This window comes from Dermacentor andersoni, chromosome 6 (genome assembly GCF_023375885.2).
Source record: "Dermacentor andersoni chromosome 6, qqDerAnde1_hic_scaffold, whole genome shotgun sequence".
NCBI lineage: Eukaryota > Metazoa > Arthropoda > Arachnida > Ixodida > Ixodidae > Dermacentor > Dermacentor andersoni.
In genome coordinates this window covers 6538166-6556517 of record NC_092819.1, presented here as the reverse complement: position 1 = coordinate 6556517, position 18352 = coordinate 6538166, and the positions used below count along the sequence as shown (strand labels likewise).

Below are 18352 nucleotides of genomic sequence, written 5' to 3'. Positions count from 1 at the left end.
TTTCCATGAAAAAAAAAAAAAAAAAAAGCTACACCCAAACTTGCCTTGGCTTTATTATTTGGAGGCTTTATAATGGTTGTGGTCAAAAATAACAGAGGGCGCCTTTCGATTCCTCTCGTCTGCAGTCGTGGGCACGCAACAAATGGCGAGTGGCAACGATAGTAGCAACGTTTACACTGATACGTTAGTTAGAAGTGTACCCTATTCATACGCCGACACTTGTAACACAGCCAAGATATTTGCCAAACCTTAGCAGAAACATGCCGTATTAGGATAGTAGTGAAGAAAAATGCCGCAGTTTTCACAGCATGCCTGCTATGTGTTACTATTTCACTGGCAGCTAAGCGCGTCCATCTCTGTTTCTGTCCCCTCAAAGTGGACATGGCACGTAACGTACTCACGAGAAGAAAAAGAATCATGTTCGGGCTCGTTCGGCTTACTCCACCGGCCACCATTTTTGTTTTGGTATCCCGCAATGTTACAGTGGCAGTAGCGGCAGCCGCCTGTTTGTTGACCTGTTGTCATCCCGCAGCAAATCCAAGATGGAAAAAAAATTTTTTTTTTCTTTTCGTGGAAAACTTAATCTGCGTAAAAATGATCGCACCCTGAATTTGCGTCAATTTTTTTTTTACAAAGAAGTGCGATCATTATACGAGTAAATACGGTATTTTTGCACGGTGGCCACATATATATCAAACATGTTGCTGAAGGACGGGGCTACACGATGATGCAATTAATATTGCCAGTTGCAGCAAACTGAAAGGTCAGATTCGTTTTTCTCAGTTTCATTCTTTTAGGCATCGCACACTGCCTTACCGAGAGCATCTTCGTATGTTCTAAATATGAGCAAAATGTTTGCTATCATTATATTCATATCGAATGGATCTAGCTGGTGATGCCATTTATTTTTAAATTGGTCTGCTAAATTGTAATTGTCACTAATTATAACTGAAAATTAGCAAAAATATTGCAATCAAGTTTACATCTGTTTTTTCGCACTATAAGTGCACTGAGAACAATAAAATTTACATCCCAGCTACTCTCTGGTATACTTTGTTATTGCTCTGAAAAAGTTTTTGAAAAGTCCCATAAAAAATCAACTGGATTTCCGTATTAAAAACCTGGTAATGTTTGTTGTAATGCATTTATACAACATCTAATTAGATATCTGCAATCAGCAGAAAAAAACTGAACAATACAGTTAAATAGTGTTATGGTAGAAAAAGACGACAAGGTTGTCATGTAAATACATCGTGTAAATAGTTTTACACTAGTGACAATATCATCCAATTCACACCAAAATTAGCAAAATTGGTTTTGGAACCCATGACTCCCCTTACCTTCCAATGCATTTCTCAACTTGGATAAAAGAAGTGATGCAGGGGCCCTTTAACATCCTAAAGTGCTGCGAGTTGTCCTTGAAATGACCAAATCTTCCGGACTACATAAAGCAGACAGTGTTAATACAATGGCAAACAAGTGTATGGCAGTGAGCGTTTGCTTTTAATGTGAAGCATTCTTTGCTTCTTGCAGCAACTTCGCACTATCTGTCTTTCAATGTTCACTATCCCCACTGGACCATGATGGTACGCAGTAGGGAAAGGGGAACAGAATGAAATGAAGATCACAAATTGCAGTGCCTAGCAACCAAACCTCTTTTCACACATAGTGATTGGAGGGCACAACAAATAGCAACAAAAGAGTCTTGCCTCAAGTGCGCAAGGACATGTAAGTAGAGGTGTCCCATTAATTTCCACTGCTATATGAAAGCACAGTGTTCCAACTCGGCCCCTAAATGTAACCTGTTCACAAAAATTCACATGTATGCATTCGAAGTTTTGCATTCTCCAATGTGTACAAGTGCTTCCCCACTGTGTTCATGAACAGCACACTAATCAAAATATAGACCGAATTATTTAAATGCGCATTCCCATCATGATTATTGCACCATCACTTCTGGTCCTCTCCCTGCCTTGCTAAAAGAAATGGCTGCTTGTTAGCTCACGTGCGTTAGCATGCCAGGCCAATCAGTTTTGCATCGTGCGAAACACCAGCCTCCGTCCCTCAAAATCCCCATAGCTGCAGCAACCTGAAAGCAGTACTCACTCTCACGCAACATGTTGGCCTCGTGCTCGTAGAGAAGTGCCTCCATCTGGTCCTCAAGTGAGCGGCGGCACGAAAGGACATCCTGCTCAAGCTGCTCGCGACGTGCCCGTTCATCGTCGTACAGTTTCTTCCAACGCATAGCAAACTCGTATTCAAACGAGCCCACCTCAGCCAGCCGGGGACCTGCCTCCCGCTCCTTCTGGAACTGCTTGTTGTTTGGCTGAAAGTTCATCTCTGGCAGGCCATCGTCTTCGTCACGCTGCTCCAGCGGTTCAACCACCACAGGACGAGGGGTGCTGGCCACCATGGGAGGAAGGACAGTGTTAAGGTGGGTTGAGACTTTGACAGGTAATATGGAAGAATCGCAATCGGAGAAGTCCTGAACATGGGTGTGTTTTTTAAATTCTTTACATGGTATGGGAGTTCTACAGTCCATAAAACTCAGAAATGTTTAAAAAAGCATGTCAGTTATTTTTGTATTTTCCCACGTGTATTATTTTGTCGAAACTATTAGTCGCAGGGCTTTCAAATTTTGCAAAAGGAAGGGCAAAGGTACACCGCACGACTGGAACTAGAGCGATGTAGGTGCGCAAAATAATTAAAGCGATTTTTTTTTTAACACAGTGCAGCAGCCACTACGAAGTGCTTTTTATATGTTTACTAGACTACCAAAGGGGTGCAGATAATCATTTTAGTTACACATTTGTACACGGCACTAGCTCAATTGTTCACAAAATTTAGTTCACATACACCCAGCAGTTTATTAGAAAAAAGGCACAAAATTGTCCTAAAATCACATTCTAAGGAAAATTTATGTCAAAATGCTCGACATATCAAAACATCCCAGGATTACTCTCTCTTTTGTAGTGAACGTTACTGTAGCCTTTCTCTTTTGCTTCTGAAGCCCTTTCCTTGCTGCTTTTCTTTGGCTTTCAACTTGAAGATTTGTTGCCTTCCGATGTGCTCCTCACTGACGCGGAAAATTTCTGCCAAGACCTGCGCAGTGGTTGCATTGCGATTCCGGACACCGTTTCATTTGACAGTTTCACATGTGCTGACACTGCTGTACTGACATGCGCAGAACTCAACGACGGCGAGATCATTCGTCAGGTTTCTGCTGCACCGCCGGACGATGACTGAGTCGGAAGATTACGCACCATGTGCTACGTTGCCGTCGCATGCGGAGCGAGTACAAGCAGTGACTGTGCTTTGACTTTCAGCCGCCTATAGTGACCGTACAACCCTCTCCGAGATTCAGGCTGTGGGGATGCGCGACTCTCACGCGTCCCCTGATATGTTGTTTTCCCGCACGGCTCGCGTGTCCTGGCGCCCGCGGCAGTTGGAGTGGTTGAGGCGCAGTACAAGAGATGGCGCGAGTGTTGCGCTGCTAATGCCGCCGAAAGACAAGGCACTTCCTCTTGGGTTCAGGACAGCAAGCAGTGCGGACGTGCCGTGCGTGCGCCGATTCATGCTTCTGCGAGACCGCCTCGCGTGGCCTGCCTTCGAACGCGCCACCGTTCGCGCGAATAACCAGGGGTTGGGATCTAGCATGGGGCGAACATATTCGCTCGCTATCCGGTCGCGGTGAGTCGTACTTCTAGATTTGTCGCGCGCCCATCGGCATGTTTTGTGGATAGCAACTCGGCTAGCAGGCACTGATCTATGAAAGGTGCAATAAATGCCCTTGTGATTGTTTGTACTACAGTGTTTGTCGTTCCTTTGTCCCAAGAGCACGGAGGAGAACCCCACAAGGCTTATCTGATTGCGCGTAAACGGAACAGCGTGCAACAGCGCTTTCACGATTTCTTCAACACTACTGCCGAGCCCGAATAAGTGCGTGGAAATAAAGGATTTTATTTTTTTTCTTAATCTGCTTTTTCGGACACCTGTTTATTTGGACATTTCCGCATTCCCCGTGAGGTCCGAATAAACAGTCGGCGACTGTACGCTGAAAGTTGTCATGTATCCTCTAGGGAGCATTTTGCCACAATAATTTTTCATGTCGGCTCGTTAATAGCCGAGAGAAATACAGTGAACTCTCACTTGAGTGAACTTCAAGGGACCGAAGGAAATAGTTCACTTAACTGAAAGTTCACTAAACTGAATATTCACTAGACCAACATAAGACATACCAACATAAGTTTGAAGTGCAATTCATGGAGCAAAAGACATGGCATCCATAGTGTTAGAAATGTGTGAAATGGAATTTGTACATATCAATGAAAAACACATCACGTGGGTCGTTTGTGTGCACACGCAGAAAAGACGAGACTGGAAAGAGACGACGACCATGCCACGACTAGCCGGCCCGGAAAAAAACAGACACCACGTGGTTTGTGGTGTGACAGATCACCGCTTTGCTCTGGCGGCGTTGTAAGCGCCAGCGATGTTACTTTGTTCATGGCCTCCGAGATTATGTGCTTGCTCGTTTTGTGCGGACGATCTCGGAAGCCATGGCTCATTGCCGTTCGTTTTCTGCACCACCGCTTTGCCCCAGGGGCGCCGTAGCGCCAGTGACATTACATTGCCGCTGGTGCGACGGTTTGGTGAGGGTGGGCATCGGTTGCGCCTGCAGTGCAGTGCAGTGCAAGCCTTCGTCCTCTGAGCGAGTTCGTTAAACTGAAATATTGACTGTTCCAAAATTCATTGAAGTGAATCATTTTTGCATAGAATCTATAAGAAAACTGCCGGGGATTCTTAAAAAGTTCGTTATTCTGAAATATTTGATAAACCGACGTTCGTACAACTGAGAGTTTAGTGTATTTGAATGAAGCGAACCCATGATTTCAGCAGGTAGGCTCCACTGCATAGCGAGACACACTTTCCACTCGCTTCGTCAAGCTTCTGCAAGCGAAATCCCTTCCCTGTGTTCTCGCATGCCAGACGTAGAGGATCACGTGACACATACGTCATCGGCCCTGCCTTCACCTTTCCTTTTTTTTCGATGCACACTTTCGCTGGCGGCATTATGGTTTCGCGCAGCACATGATCTTGTGCGCTGTGCACAAGGACACATGACTAGCGGTATAATTCAGTGCTAACCGAATACCGAGGCAGAACAAGTGGATCGCAGAGCATGATCACACGCTGGAACACGGGAGAAAATGGCATCGTTTTAGTACCTACGCACATGACCACACGACCGTGGGAACAAGCAGACCAAGTGGAAGTACATCTCTCTTGCTTCAGTGCGAAGTAAAGCAAAAAACATGCAGACATTCCGTTTGTGTGTTTTATAATTTCTTTAAACTTCACTTCGCCAATTCAAGCAACAGATCACACAAATAACAGATGGTGCTTTGAATAGTTCTCGAAGTCATGTGTCACCACAAGCGAGGTCACACTGCGGACTCGAGTACGTAGGTGCAGGGACGCAAGTACGTCATTCTCCGGCTTGGAGCACGGCGGCCGGGAGGAGAAGGAAAAACGGCATTTGGTTTGCAATTTCGCATCTTTCCGTGGCCTGTAGCTATGTAATACTTTGCAGACACAATCGTTATCACACAATATATGCTCTGCGCTTGTCAGCTCAAAAACGGCCAGACCTTGTGAGGGGCCCTTTAACCGAGGTATGAGCTACAAGCTTAGCAGTCAACACACTTGTCAGAATATTATCTGGTCAGGCAACATGAAGCTGTCCTGCACTGTGAACAAGCTGTGCGTATGCACACTGTAATGTCAAAATTTTTCGTAGCCATACATGCTTTGCAGTATTGAGTGCCGTATACCATCGCTCCATGCCACAAGCCCAACAATCCCAAATAGAATACAAAGGAACTAAGCAAGAAAAATGTGCAACAATAACGTATGAACCTGCAATATGTGCATATACAATGATGTATAATGAACCAAATGCTTAGTGCAGGCAGAGAATAAAAGGTCATCCCAGATAACACGTGCCGTGCACGCCTGCTCAGCCGACGATGCACTAAAAAAGGAATTACGGATTATCCACCGTGAACTAACCCGCAACGGCTACCCTAGTCGTTTCATACGCAGGACCGAGAAGCGGATATTATAGCCAAGCTCGGAGAACAACACGACAATCCGTGCACGTGCAGTCGTCCCTGATAACACGTGCCGTACGCGTCTGCTCAAGCAACGATGCACTAAAAAAGGAATTACGGACGATCCACCGTGAACTAACCCGCAACGGCTATCCTAGTCGTTTCATTCGCAGGACCGAGAAGCGGATATTAGAGCCAAGCTCGGAGAACAACAACAATCCGTGCACGTGCAGCCATCCCTTACGTCCAAGGAATCAGCGAGGCACTGTCGCGCGTATTTTCGAAATACGATTTGCACATTGCCCACATCCCGACCAGCAAGCTCCGGAACCAGCTCATGAATGTGAGACAGGTTACCTGTTGAATCATTCCCAGGAGTTGTGTATAAGATACCATGCGCTGATTGCAACAGAGCATATATTGGTGAAACAGGGAAGTTCTCCAGACGCCTCAAGGAACATAAACGTGATGTAAGAAATAATAGCCACACGACGAACGCCATTGCCGAGCATGCGCATGAACATAATCACAAGATTGACTGGGACAATGCCACTGTTGTTGCCAAAGAAAGGAATGTGTCATCCCGACGGCTGCTAGAACCTCTAATCATTCAATCGACGCCAGCTACAATGAACCGGACACCAGGGACTATGCCTGCCGTTTACGCACATTCATTACTTCACGTGCTGGCTATATAAGTGACGACGATTTATTGTCCAACTCAGTGAACAAGGAACCCGTACGCAGTTCCGAAACGTCAGATTATTCATCAGACTTGGTCAGTGACCGTAATCCCTTCAAAAGGAGAGGGGGCAGTCAAATGTGAAAATCTATACTATAAAAGCAGAACACAGTCAATTTCTGTTACTTCGACCCCGACGGGTCCAGCAAAATTTATCTAATTATCCAGCAGGTGTAATTAAACAAGATGTATAAAAAATTTCATAACACAGCATCAAATCATTGGCAGCATTTGTCACAATCGAACACACCCCCGAATCAAACCTATGCCCACTTTCTGTGTGTCCAAAGTAGAAAACTAACGCAGAAATTACATCAGACGTCCAGAACAAAGTAGAAATCTAATGCACACCTGATGTTTTGGCTAGAAAGACGTGTTGCAACATAGTGGCCGGTTTTCTAAAATCAGGTTCGCCACGCTCTTGCTGTTGTGATGTCAGCTACGACGCAGTACATTATTGTTGTGCTGTAAAGCATGCAAGTGCCGCTTAGGAGGTTTTGTTTTCATATCCAATTGCACAGCACAGTCAACTTTCGTCCCAATTATGGAGGAAAAAAGATGCGCATTAGGATCGGGTAAATACCATAACCATACATTGCAAGCTACGGTTATTGCTTGAAAATCTTCCCAAGGCAGGTCAAAAAATAGGTATATTCGACAAGAGATTATATTTGTTCAACGCATTCACTGTCTCTACGATCTGTCGACACATACCGTATTTACACAATTGTAAGTCGATCAATTTTTTTTTATTTGAAAATCTGAAGTGGTGGGATCGACTTACAATCAAAACCAAAACATGACACTGCCAAAATAAGCGAGATCAACGGGAGCTACAATGTAGTTACAATTTGATGTTTGCTCTATGGCAATACCCGTAGCTTTTCGCTACCCCGCATGTTTGTTCGCTTTTCGGAAAGGTTTTCTAACATTTTTTAGTGTTTTACAGTGCACATGGGGGGGGGTCGATAGTTGATGGAAGCGCCGCTGTTCATTCGCGGCGGCACCCTCAGAACAGTGGCACTTGCAGGGAGTATTGGTAGTTCATGGAAGAGCAGACACCGCTCGCGGGTTTCTCTTGACTGCCGGCTACGTGCTACTTCTATGCTTCCTCAGTCGTCATGAGTGCTCCAGGCCCACTAATCATTCGGCACTCGTTCACAGCAGCGTTGAAGAGGGCTGCCATCCTTTACTCCGAAGAAACAAATCACTGCGCAGCAGGCCACAAGTTCGATGTTTCTGAACGGGTGGTGTGAGAGTGGCGACTGCAGCGAAGCAAAATTTTCACCTGTGACGGCAAGTGAGGAATTTCCAGCGTGCCGAAGTCTGGACGCTTTCTGGAGCTGTAGGCCAAGCTTGCGACGAACGTCGCTGAAATGCGTGATCGGTCCCTGCCACTGAGGTGCGACATGGTCATGAAACAAGCCCGGATCTTCGCCTTTTAAGGACCTGCTCTGCCGTGAGTACGAGTGACTGGCGCCAGAAGACCGCAAAATTACGCCAACCGGACATGTCAAAAGAGCTTTTCTGACGGCTGCGTGTGGTTGGGTGCATTCGGCGTGGGCTGCTGTTCCTCAAGATGTCGTGGTGCGGTCGTTTGCCAAATGTGAAATTCCGCGGGAGGACGACGCACTGTGGGACCGTAGCAACAATGACGATGGCAGCACTAGTGAAGACGAGTAGTCCAGTGACCATGTCATCTACTAATAAATTTACGCTATCAAATGCACCCTCAGGTATGCTTTCCTTTTTTTTTTTTTCCTGTCACGCGATATGGGGGGGTCGACTAACATTCGAGTGGAATTACAATCGTGTAAATACGGTACACTGCCGCTAAAGAAGTGGCATAGGGGTCAGGTGCATGTCTGCTGACTGGCCAAGCTCGAATTCTTTGGCGAAGGCCAATTTTCGGTTAGAAATAACGTAAGTTTGGGCCCATAGAAAGGCATGGGTTCCGACCAGGACCTTCAGTTAGGATCGAATTAACCTAAAGATAGAATTACCTAAATCGAATTACCGGAAGTCTACTGTACTTGGTGTTTCGGTAACAGAGTTTGAGTAGTGCATCAAAGTGGGCAGAAATAAGAAATCAACAAAAACCGCAACTGGTGGAAGAATGGTCACTGCCATCAGTTGCTAGTAATTCCTGGAGTTTGACATGCAAAATTTGCAATACAGACTATGAGGGATGCAGCCGTGGTGCATTTTGGGATGTTGAGGTTTTTTTAATGTGCAGCAAATAAGCCCAGTTAATAAAGCATCTAGCAACAAACACAGTACAATATCAAAGACTTACAGCCCTGCGTCAGTACTCGCATGAAACAATGAAAAGCCAAGAATAGTTTCCGAAATTTCCATCGCATGCTTTCATGCATGCCACCCAATCTTCAAGCCCGTGAGCTAACCGATCACCAAGAGTGCACAGATAGCAGGAGGTGGCAATGTGTGGTGGCAAGAAGTTTGTGGCAGAGCATTGCGTGCTTATCACACATTATCACAAGGCACCAGACCTGGGGCAAAATAAATGCTTATGTCTCTTATCACTGCACCCAGAACTGTGCATCTGTGAAGTACGATGAGAGTAATTCAGTATTCTTTTGAAGGCCACTGACCTTGTCAAGATAAAGCACTCCTCAGAACAACGCTTCAGTGCCTGTTGGGCTGCCTGCTTGCGTGAAAACTCGACGATGCCCTCGCCCACTGAGCGACCACGATCGTCCACAATGACCACAGCTCTTTCTACCTCTCCAAAGACTGAGAAGGCAAGCTCCAGAAGCTCGTTGGTCACCCACTGGCTGAAGTTCTTCACTCTGAGGGCAGCCCCATGGGTAGCAAAGCGCACACGCAGTGGTTTCTGTTGCATTGGCATAAAGTCCAAGGCAGCTTTAGCTGCTTCAGCATTCTGCCGCGTATCCTGCATGAAGTGCAAAAGATAAGGTTGAATGTATGAAGTTGAGCTGGTATATCTTGTGCAGACTCTGGTTCACATTGAATATCATGCAGGTAATAGCATCTCAACGGCAGCATGGACCAGAATGCACATAGGGATGACAATGCTCTGAACAAAACCAAGAGAAACAGATGGACGTAAGCAAGGCGCATGACAGACTGATTCCACAAGAATGGGAACACAGGTAGGATCAGCAGCAAGTTCCATGACAATGAGAGGCACCTTCTGAAGTAAGCACTGCAATCGTCTAGCTCAAGGCACCATTCCATAACAAGAGATGAGCATTCCCAGGTGGCCTCCCTCCCAAGAATAGAAGCCCAGTGCTGCTTAGCATCACTGATCCGGTGAAAACTGCCACACTTAGCTTGACCTGACCAATGGCCTCAGCAATGCGACAGCTAGAAAAACATGTGGGCAAGGTTGGCACAGTACATTTCACATCCAATGTTATACCCCTGTCACACGGCAAATCTAATGTCATTTACAAATCGCTGATAATGCCATTTGTTTGCTGTCACACGGTAAAACGTAATGACATTCATCGAAAATGACATTCACAAACGAATGAGTTCGCCAAACTCATTCGCATTCATTTGGAACCGAATGTGTATCCTCGACACAATGAGAGTACCAGTGTTTCACAAAGGGTACATGCTTCTTTTTCGTTTTAACAAAAGATCACTATTGTTCTATAAATTTTATTACCTAATTATTGCTTTAACGACATTGAAGTCCATCACGTGCGTAAATACAGAAAATTACTCTCAGTCCAGTGACCAGACAACCGTCTTTAGCTTTCGCTGCAGCAGTTGTGTTGGTTCACACCGGAGCATCGGCCGCGGCCGCTTCAATTTACTTGGCGTAAAAGCATGCGCGTGTTTTCCTGTGGTACGCGTCAAGAATTAGGATATTAGGATCCCGCATGCACATCAGAACGGCGATGACATGCAACTGCCCTTCTCGTACTACTCCAGCAGATGTAGCGGACGCGCCTCTCGTTCTCTTCTTGCCTTAGCTTTGGCTTGGCTTGACTCGACTTTGTTGGCAATGTCGAAAAGTTAGTGATCGAACGCTACGATTTGAAAGCAACGATCACATATTCTAGTGGAATTTAGCATATTGGAAAATAATTATTGGACAAAAGTGGGTTTGAGGCGTGTGTTTTTTTTTACTATCGTCATTGTCATCATTTTCAAATGACATTAGTTTTCGCCGTGTGACAGCGCGCTGTGATAATGACATTAATGGCACAAATGTCATTTGTTGGAAATGACATTAGATTTGCCGTGTGACAGGGGTATTACTCAATTCATCTTGTGTCCGTCCTTTTTTTTTTTTTTTTTCAGTTGGTCACTACCACTAAGCCTGCAGAAGGGATACATCATGACATGAAATTAATTAAACTAGTTAGAGTATCAACACATTTTCAAAGCCGTAGAAATTCTACTGCAACTTCTCACACTGAAAGGGGTGACAATGGGCAAATATGAGGCTTAGGGTAAATTTTAATTTTATGCTATAGTTGGCCTCAAAGCACCGGACTTGCCATCAACACTGTAACCTCATGGCATAAGAGTCGAATTTATCAACACATTCAAAAGATTAATGCACAGTATAACGGGCACCAAACAAAGAAATAAAACATGTTTCAGTTCTTGTAGATTTCATTAAAGAGCCTAGGTAAGGCAATGCTGCTTAAAAAAGTTTAACAAGAGCCCAGCATGCATTTATACTGGTTATGCTTGCGTGGCAGACACTGCAATTGCAGGAACAGAGTGAGACAATGTATCCTGTCGCATATACTTTCCGGTTGCCAAAATCAAAACCAGTTTGTAGAAATAAGTATTAAAGTAAATTATTTACAACAATCCTGACACTTTTCCGGTAGTTTTCAGTTTAGAGAGTTGGAATGTACATTTTAAGCAAGAGAAATGACGAAGTGAAAATGTCATACCAGTGATCGTTTAAGCTGGCAATGAAATTACACAGGCAGAAAAGAGAGCATAAGGAACCCAATTCATGTGACATATTAATAGTTAGCCAACATATAGTTAGCCAGAACATATGTACATTATGACCATCAATTTTGCTTTCGGAAATATATTTGGCACGAAAATGTATTGCTGGCTTGGCGCACTATGGCCCACCCAGATACATTTTACTATTTACAAATAAACGAAATAGCACCAGACACTGATGCAGTAATCTATATTGTCATATCTGTGCCGTTAATAGTTAGGAGATGCACTGCGTGTAATGAAAGGCGCAGTTAACTAGCCGAGTACAACACCGCAGGTTACGTTGACGAGAGAAATTAATTATTGCTAGAGCACTTTCTTCTTATTTAGCAAGCGTTTTGTGCATACAAAGGTATGAAAATCGCTTTCATATATCACGTCGCACTTGTCCTTTTCCAATGTCGACTACCTTTCAGGATATGACCGCGCTATTTAAACGTAGCCGTCACAACCGACAAGTGGCCTGTCAGTTTCACGCCAAGACTGTCACTTCAGCCGCACACTGTTAGGTCATACCGATCTTAGTAAGCGTTGTGCGCATTGAAAGCTGTGCATTCCGCAGCGCTTCGTGGAGACAGCCTCATGGCAGTACAGTTCGGGCTCGACTCAACGCACACAATCACACGTTCCTTCTGACGGCACAAAGTCGAAGCACGCCGTTGGACGCCATTTTTAAACATACCAGTTTGACGAAGCCGAAGCCCTTGGCGGTGTTAAGGAATATCTCAGCGACTTCGCCATAGTTCTCGAAGAGCTTGCGGAACTGTTCCTCAGTGAAGTTGTTGGGCAGGTTTCCCACGAACAGGCGGCACCGACCGGTGAACTTTTTTGGCTCGACGGTGCGTGTCTCGAGGCCGCTGGTGGGGCCGCGCAAGTACGAGAGCTGCTCCAGCACCGGGTCCATCGCCGCGGCCATCGCTCCGCGTGGGCGCTCCCAACGGCCTTTAGGCGGCTGTGGACTGTCGCGGGCGGGCAGGCCCCTGGACTCTGCGGCAGCAGCGTTGGCGTTCCAACGATCGGCCATCGCCGACTGAGCCGGCGCCATGTTCATCCTGTCGTTCATTGTGCGTTCAACTGTTCGCACAAAGGGCGCGATGCGAAGCCTGCCGACGCGGCCTTCCTCAAGCAAAACCGGCACGGCGCGAACGACACCAATCGCGCTCGGTTCGGCCAGATTCGGCTATGCTGGTCACGTGGCCTCCGCGCGACATTTTGCGCCTTCTGCGTTTGCCCTCCGCGCTAGCAAAGAAACACAGCAAATAAACGATCGTAATACACTGCTGACAATATGATCGCAACGGGGGACAAGCTTTAGCTCCATTTGCATTCTTTCACCATTCATGAATTTAAATTCTTGACTGTATTTTTAAAATTATTAGTTTCGCCATTAGGCCGAAGCAATGAAAGCAACAATGAGAGGGTAGCAGCAGTCGTAATCAAACTTAATAAGACATACAAATTAAAGGTAGTACAAGCCTACGCTCCAAGATCCAGCCACGATGATGAGGAAGTTAGTCAGTCAACAAACTTTTTTAGGGTCCGCGGGCCGCTCCCACGTTGGGGCCGGAAGACCACGGTCCTCCACCTGTTCGCGGGCCCTTTGGACAGCCCTTATAATATATGGTTAGCCCTGGGGATCGCCGCTATTAAGGGCTTCTTCTCAGTCCTCTTGTTTATTAAATAAAGATGCGTTTTGTAACGCAGAGCATTGCCAGAGCATGGGCGACTTCAACGCAAAGTTGGGGAAAAAGCAGGCTGGTGAACACGCAATTGGCAACAAGGGCGTGGATAGGAACACTCGAGGAGAGATGTTGGTAGAATTCGCGGAAAGGAATAAGCTGCGAATAATGAACACCTTCTTCAGGAAGCATAGCAACAGAAAGTGGACCTGGAAAATCCCTAATGGTGAAACAAGAAATGTAATTGTCTACATACTTTCTGATGATCCCAGCATAGAGCAGGATGTAGAAGTGAGAGGTAGCGTAAAGTGCAGTGATCATAGGTTAGTGAGTGCTAGAATTCACCTCAATTTGAAGAGGGAACGAGTAAAATTGGTCAAGAAACAGGACAACCTAGACGCAGTAAGGGTAAAAGCAGACGAATTCAGGCTAGTCATCATCATCATCAGCCTAGTTACGCCCACTGCAGGGCAAAGGCCTCTCCCCGTGCCTCTCCCATACTTCTCCAACTACCTCGGTCATGTACTAATTGTGGCCATGTTGTCCCTGCAAACGTCTTAATGTCATCCGCCCACCTAACTTTCTGCCGCCCCCTACTACGCTTCCCTTCCCTTGGAATCCAGTCCGTAACCCTTAATGACTATTGGTTATCTTACCTCCTCATTACATATGTCCGGCCCATGCCCATTTCTTTTTCTTGATTTCAACTAAGATGTCATTTACCCGCGTTTGTTCCCTCACCCAATCTGCTCTTTTCTTATCCCTTAACGTTACACCTATCATTCTTCTTTCCATAGCTCGCTGCGTCGTCCTCAATTCTCCAGGTCAGTGAGCATGCATTGCAATTGGTCTCCTGAGTTACTAAGCAAGGCAATATCATCAGCGAATCGCAAGTTGCTAAAGTATTCTCCATCAACTTTTATCCCCAATTCTTCCCACTCCAGGTCTCTGAATACCTCCTGTAAACATGCTGTGAATAGCATTGGAGATATCGTATCTCCCTGTCTGACGCCTTTCTTTATTGGGATTTTGTTGCCTTCTTTGTGGAGGATTACGGTGGCTGTGGAACCGCTATAGATATCTTCCAGTATCTTTACATATGGCTCATCTACACCCTGATTCCGTAGCGCCTTCATGACTGCTGAGGTTTCGACTGAATCAAATGCTTTTTCGTAATCAATGAAGGCTACATATAAGGGTTGGTTACAGTGGCGTAGCTAGGTCGTCTGGCACCCGGGGCCCATAGGTCTTCTGTCACCCCCCCCCCCCCCGGGTGTAGCCGGCGGAAAGGGTGTCTTCAGACGTATATGACACCGCCCGCCCCCCTCCGCTGGCCCCTTGCACCCGGGGCCCACGGCCCCTCGCCCCCCCCCCCCCCCCCCCCCCCCCCGTTGCTACGCCACTGGTTGGTTACATTTCGCACATTTCTCTATCACCTGATTGATAGTGTGAATATGGTCTAGTGTTGAGTAGCCTTTACGGAATCCTGCCTGGTCCTTTGGTTGACAGAAATCTAAGGTATTCCTGATTCTATTTGCGATTACCTTAGTAAATACTTTGTAGGCAACGGACAGTAAGCTGATCAGTCAATAATTTTTCAAGTCTTTGGCGTCCACTTTCTTATGGATTAGGATTATGTTAGCGTTCTTCCAAGATTCCGGTACGTTCGAGGTCATGAGGCATTGTGTATATAGGGCGGCCAATCTTTCTAGGACAGTGTTCCCACCATATCCTTCAACAAATCTGCTGTTACCTGATCCTCCCCAGCTGCCTTAATTCCCCCTTTGCATAGCCCCCAAGGCGTTCTTTACCTCTTCCGGTGTTACTTGTGGGATTTCAAGTTCCTCTAGCCTATTCTCTCTCACTTTATCGTCGTGGGTGTTACTGGTACTGTATAAATCTCTATAAAACTCTTCAGCCACTTGAACTATCTCATCCATATTAGTAACGATATTGCCGGCTTTGTCTCTTAACGCACACATCTGATTCTTGCCTATTCCTAGTTTCTTCTTCACTGCTTTTAGGCTTCCTCCGTTCCTGAGAGCCTGTTCAATTCTATCCATATTATAGTTCCTTATGTCCGCTGTCTTACGCTTGTTGATTAACTTAGAAAGTTCTGGCAGTTCTATTCTAGCTGTAGGGTTAGAGGCTTTCATACATTGGCGTTTCTTGATCAGATCATTCGTCTCCTGCGATAGCTTACTGGTTTCCTGTTTAACGGCGTTACCACCGACTTCTATTGCGCACTCCTTAATGATGCCCATAAGATTGTCGTTCATTGCTTCAACACTATGGTCCTCTTCCTGGGTTAAAGCCGAATACCTGTTCTGTAGCTTGATCCGGAATTCCTCTAGTTTCCCTCTTACCGCTAACTCATTGATTGGCTTCTTATGTACCAGTTTCTTCCGTTCCCTCCTCAAGTCAAGGCTAATTCGAGTTCTTACCATCCCATGGTCACTGCAGCGCACCTTGCCGAGCACGTCTACATCTTGTATGATGCCAGGGTTCGCGCAGAGTATGAAGTAGATTTCATTTCTAGTCTCACCATTCGGGCTCCTCCACGTCCACTTTCGGCTAACCCGCTTGCGGAAAAAGGTATTCATTATCCGCATATTATTCTGTTCTGCAAACTCTACTAATAACTCTCCTCTGCTATTCCTAGAGCCTATGCCATATTCCCCCACTGACTTGTCTCCGGCCTGCTTCTTGCCTACCCTGGCATTGAAATCGCCCATCAGTATACTGTATTTTGTTTTGACTTTACCCATCGCCGATTCCACGTCTTCATAGAAGCTTTCGACTTGCTGGTCATCATGACTGGATGTAGGGGCGTAGACCTGTACAACCTTCATTTTGTACCTCTTATTAAGTTTCACAACAAGCCCTGCGACCCTCTCGTTAATGCTATAGAGTTCCTGTATGTTACCAGCTATATTCTTATTAATCAGGAATCCGACTCCTAGTTCTCGTCTCTCCGCTAAGCCCCGGTAGCACAGGACGTGCCCGCTTTTTAGCAGTGTATATGCTTCTTTTGGCCTCCTAACTTAACTGAGCCCTATTATATCCCACTTACTGCCCTCTAATTCCTCCAATAGCACTGCTAGACTCGCCTCACTAGATAACGTTCTAGCGTTAAACGTTGCCAGGTTCATATTCCAATGGCGGCCTGTCCGGAGCCAGGGATTCTTAGCACCCTCTGCAGCGTCGCAGGTCTGACGTACTTGCAAACAAATATGCAGCCTTAGAATACAGAGATGAAGATGACATTTGGCTCCTACAATGTGCTGAGGAACGCTCTCGTTTCGGAACATTAGAGAACCGCGGATGATGACGACAACGAAAGGCGTGATGGCAACGTCGTGCACACCAAACTTTTTCTCTCAAAAACTGAATGAAAACATGAATGGTGAAAAAATAAGAATTTATGTAAGCAATTCATCGTACCACCACTTAGATATACATATAAACTGATTCTGCAGCCGATATATCCTCTTTTTATAATTAACGAAATCGTAACTAGTAGCGTCCTCGATCACCCGCACCGGTGCGCACCGGGGTGCCTTGGTGCGCACTTTCATCCTCGATCAACCGCACCGGTGCGCACCGACCATCCTCGATCACCGGAAGCGCACCCAGTTGGAGCGGTTTTCCATTGCCCCGTCTCGCACCGAGAAAATCGGCGGTGCGCTGGGGTGCAATCCCAGCAAGCACTGCGGGACGCGCGCGCGCACTGCCGACTGCAGAAGGGCGGATCATACTGGCCCGATAGCTGCGGTTGCAACGGAGTTGAAGGAGTTAGCCAGTGGAGATGTCGGCAATGAGAAAGGAAGCGCTGCTAATTGCCGCAATCGATGAGCTTTTTTCAAGTTCGTCTGACAGCGAAGACGGCATGCTGATCGACCTCGTCCAAAAACAATGTGGTGAAGAGCGCGGCCGAAAGTGGACAGGTTCGTTGAACGGGTCATCAGGAGCGGGTCGTCAGGATTAATTATAAAATCCATTGGTGTTTGCTTGCAACCAGGTATGTCGGAGCACGCAGTTTGACAAGGTTCGAGTGCTTGCCGCAGATGCTCAGCACCTGCAAACATGTGCGCGCGCGCGTGTTCGCGCACGTCTTGCGCGCCAGGGGCAAAGTAGCGCTGCATGCAAGCACCCTGCACGGGGTGCAGTTTTGTCCTCGATGTTGAACCCCGCAGTGCGCCACCACGGCGGTGCAAAGCGCACCATTCTGGTTTCGGGGCAACCCCGGGGCAAGGTGATCCAGGACGCTATAGGCTGGCTTCAGAGGCAGCAAGTGAAATGGGAGGTAGGGCACCAAGGCAACCAGGCGTAAATCATACAGTTTCCTACAAAAATTACTAGAGGGAACTCTGGCGCTGAAGTCGTTGCAAAGATTCGCAAACTCTGGTTAATTGCTGTGGAGACGAAGGAGACAGTTTAGGTTTCAGTTTTAGTGCAGCTAAGTCCGGTGGGCTGTTTTTCAACGATACAACTGATCAGGAACTTACAATACAAGGCCATGAAATACCCCGAGTGGCCGAATACAAATATCTCAGGGTATGGATAAACAAAGGGCAGATGTACACGAAAAAGTACGAACAGTCTCTCATAGCAACAGGGCGAAGAGATGCCGGGATAATGAAACACAGGGCATTGTGGGGGTACAACAGGTATGAGGTACTGAGAGGTATTTGGAAGGGAGTAATGGTGCCGGGGCTTACTTTCGGGAATGCGGTCCTGTGTTTAAGGGTAGAGGTTCAGTCGAGACTAGAAGTAAATCAGAGAGAAAAGTTAGCACTAGGTGCCCACGGGAAAACCACAAACGAAGCAGTACAGGGAGATATGGGCTG

General features: G+C 46.4%; 1 protein-coding gene across 6 annotated transcripts in view; it reads right to left on the bottom strand.

Moving 5' to 3' along the window:
- Window positions 1-13008, bottom strand: part of LOC126521636 (splicing factor, proline- and glutamine-rich-like) — a 95862-nt gene extending 82854 nt beyond the window's left edge. For 2 of the 6 annotated variants that reach the window (XM_055065778.2, XM_055065780.2), the window contains exons 1-3: window positions 12506-13005; window positions 9468-9769; window positions 2107-2402 (exon numbers count right to left, since the gene is read on the bottom strand). In XM_055065778.2, the coding sequence (XP_054921753.1) occupies window positions 2107-2402; window positions 9468-9769; window positions 12506-12886 (979 nt within the window). In that variant the 5' untranslated portion in view covers window positions 12887-13005. Of the gene's footprint in view, window positions 1-2106; window positions 2403-9467; window positions 9770-12505 lie in introns of all 6 variants that reach the window. The other 4 variants (XM_055065781.2, XM_055065779.2, XM_055065777.2 and 1 more) reach the window with 4 other exon arrangements.
- Between the last annotated feature and the right edge of the window lie 5344 nt (window positions 13009-18352).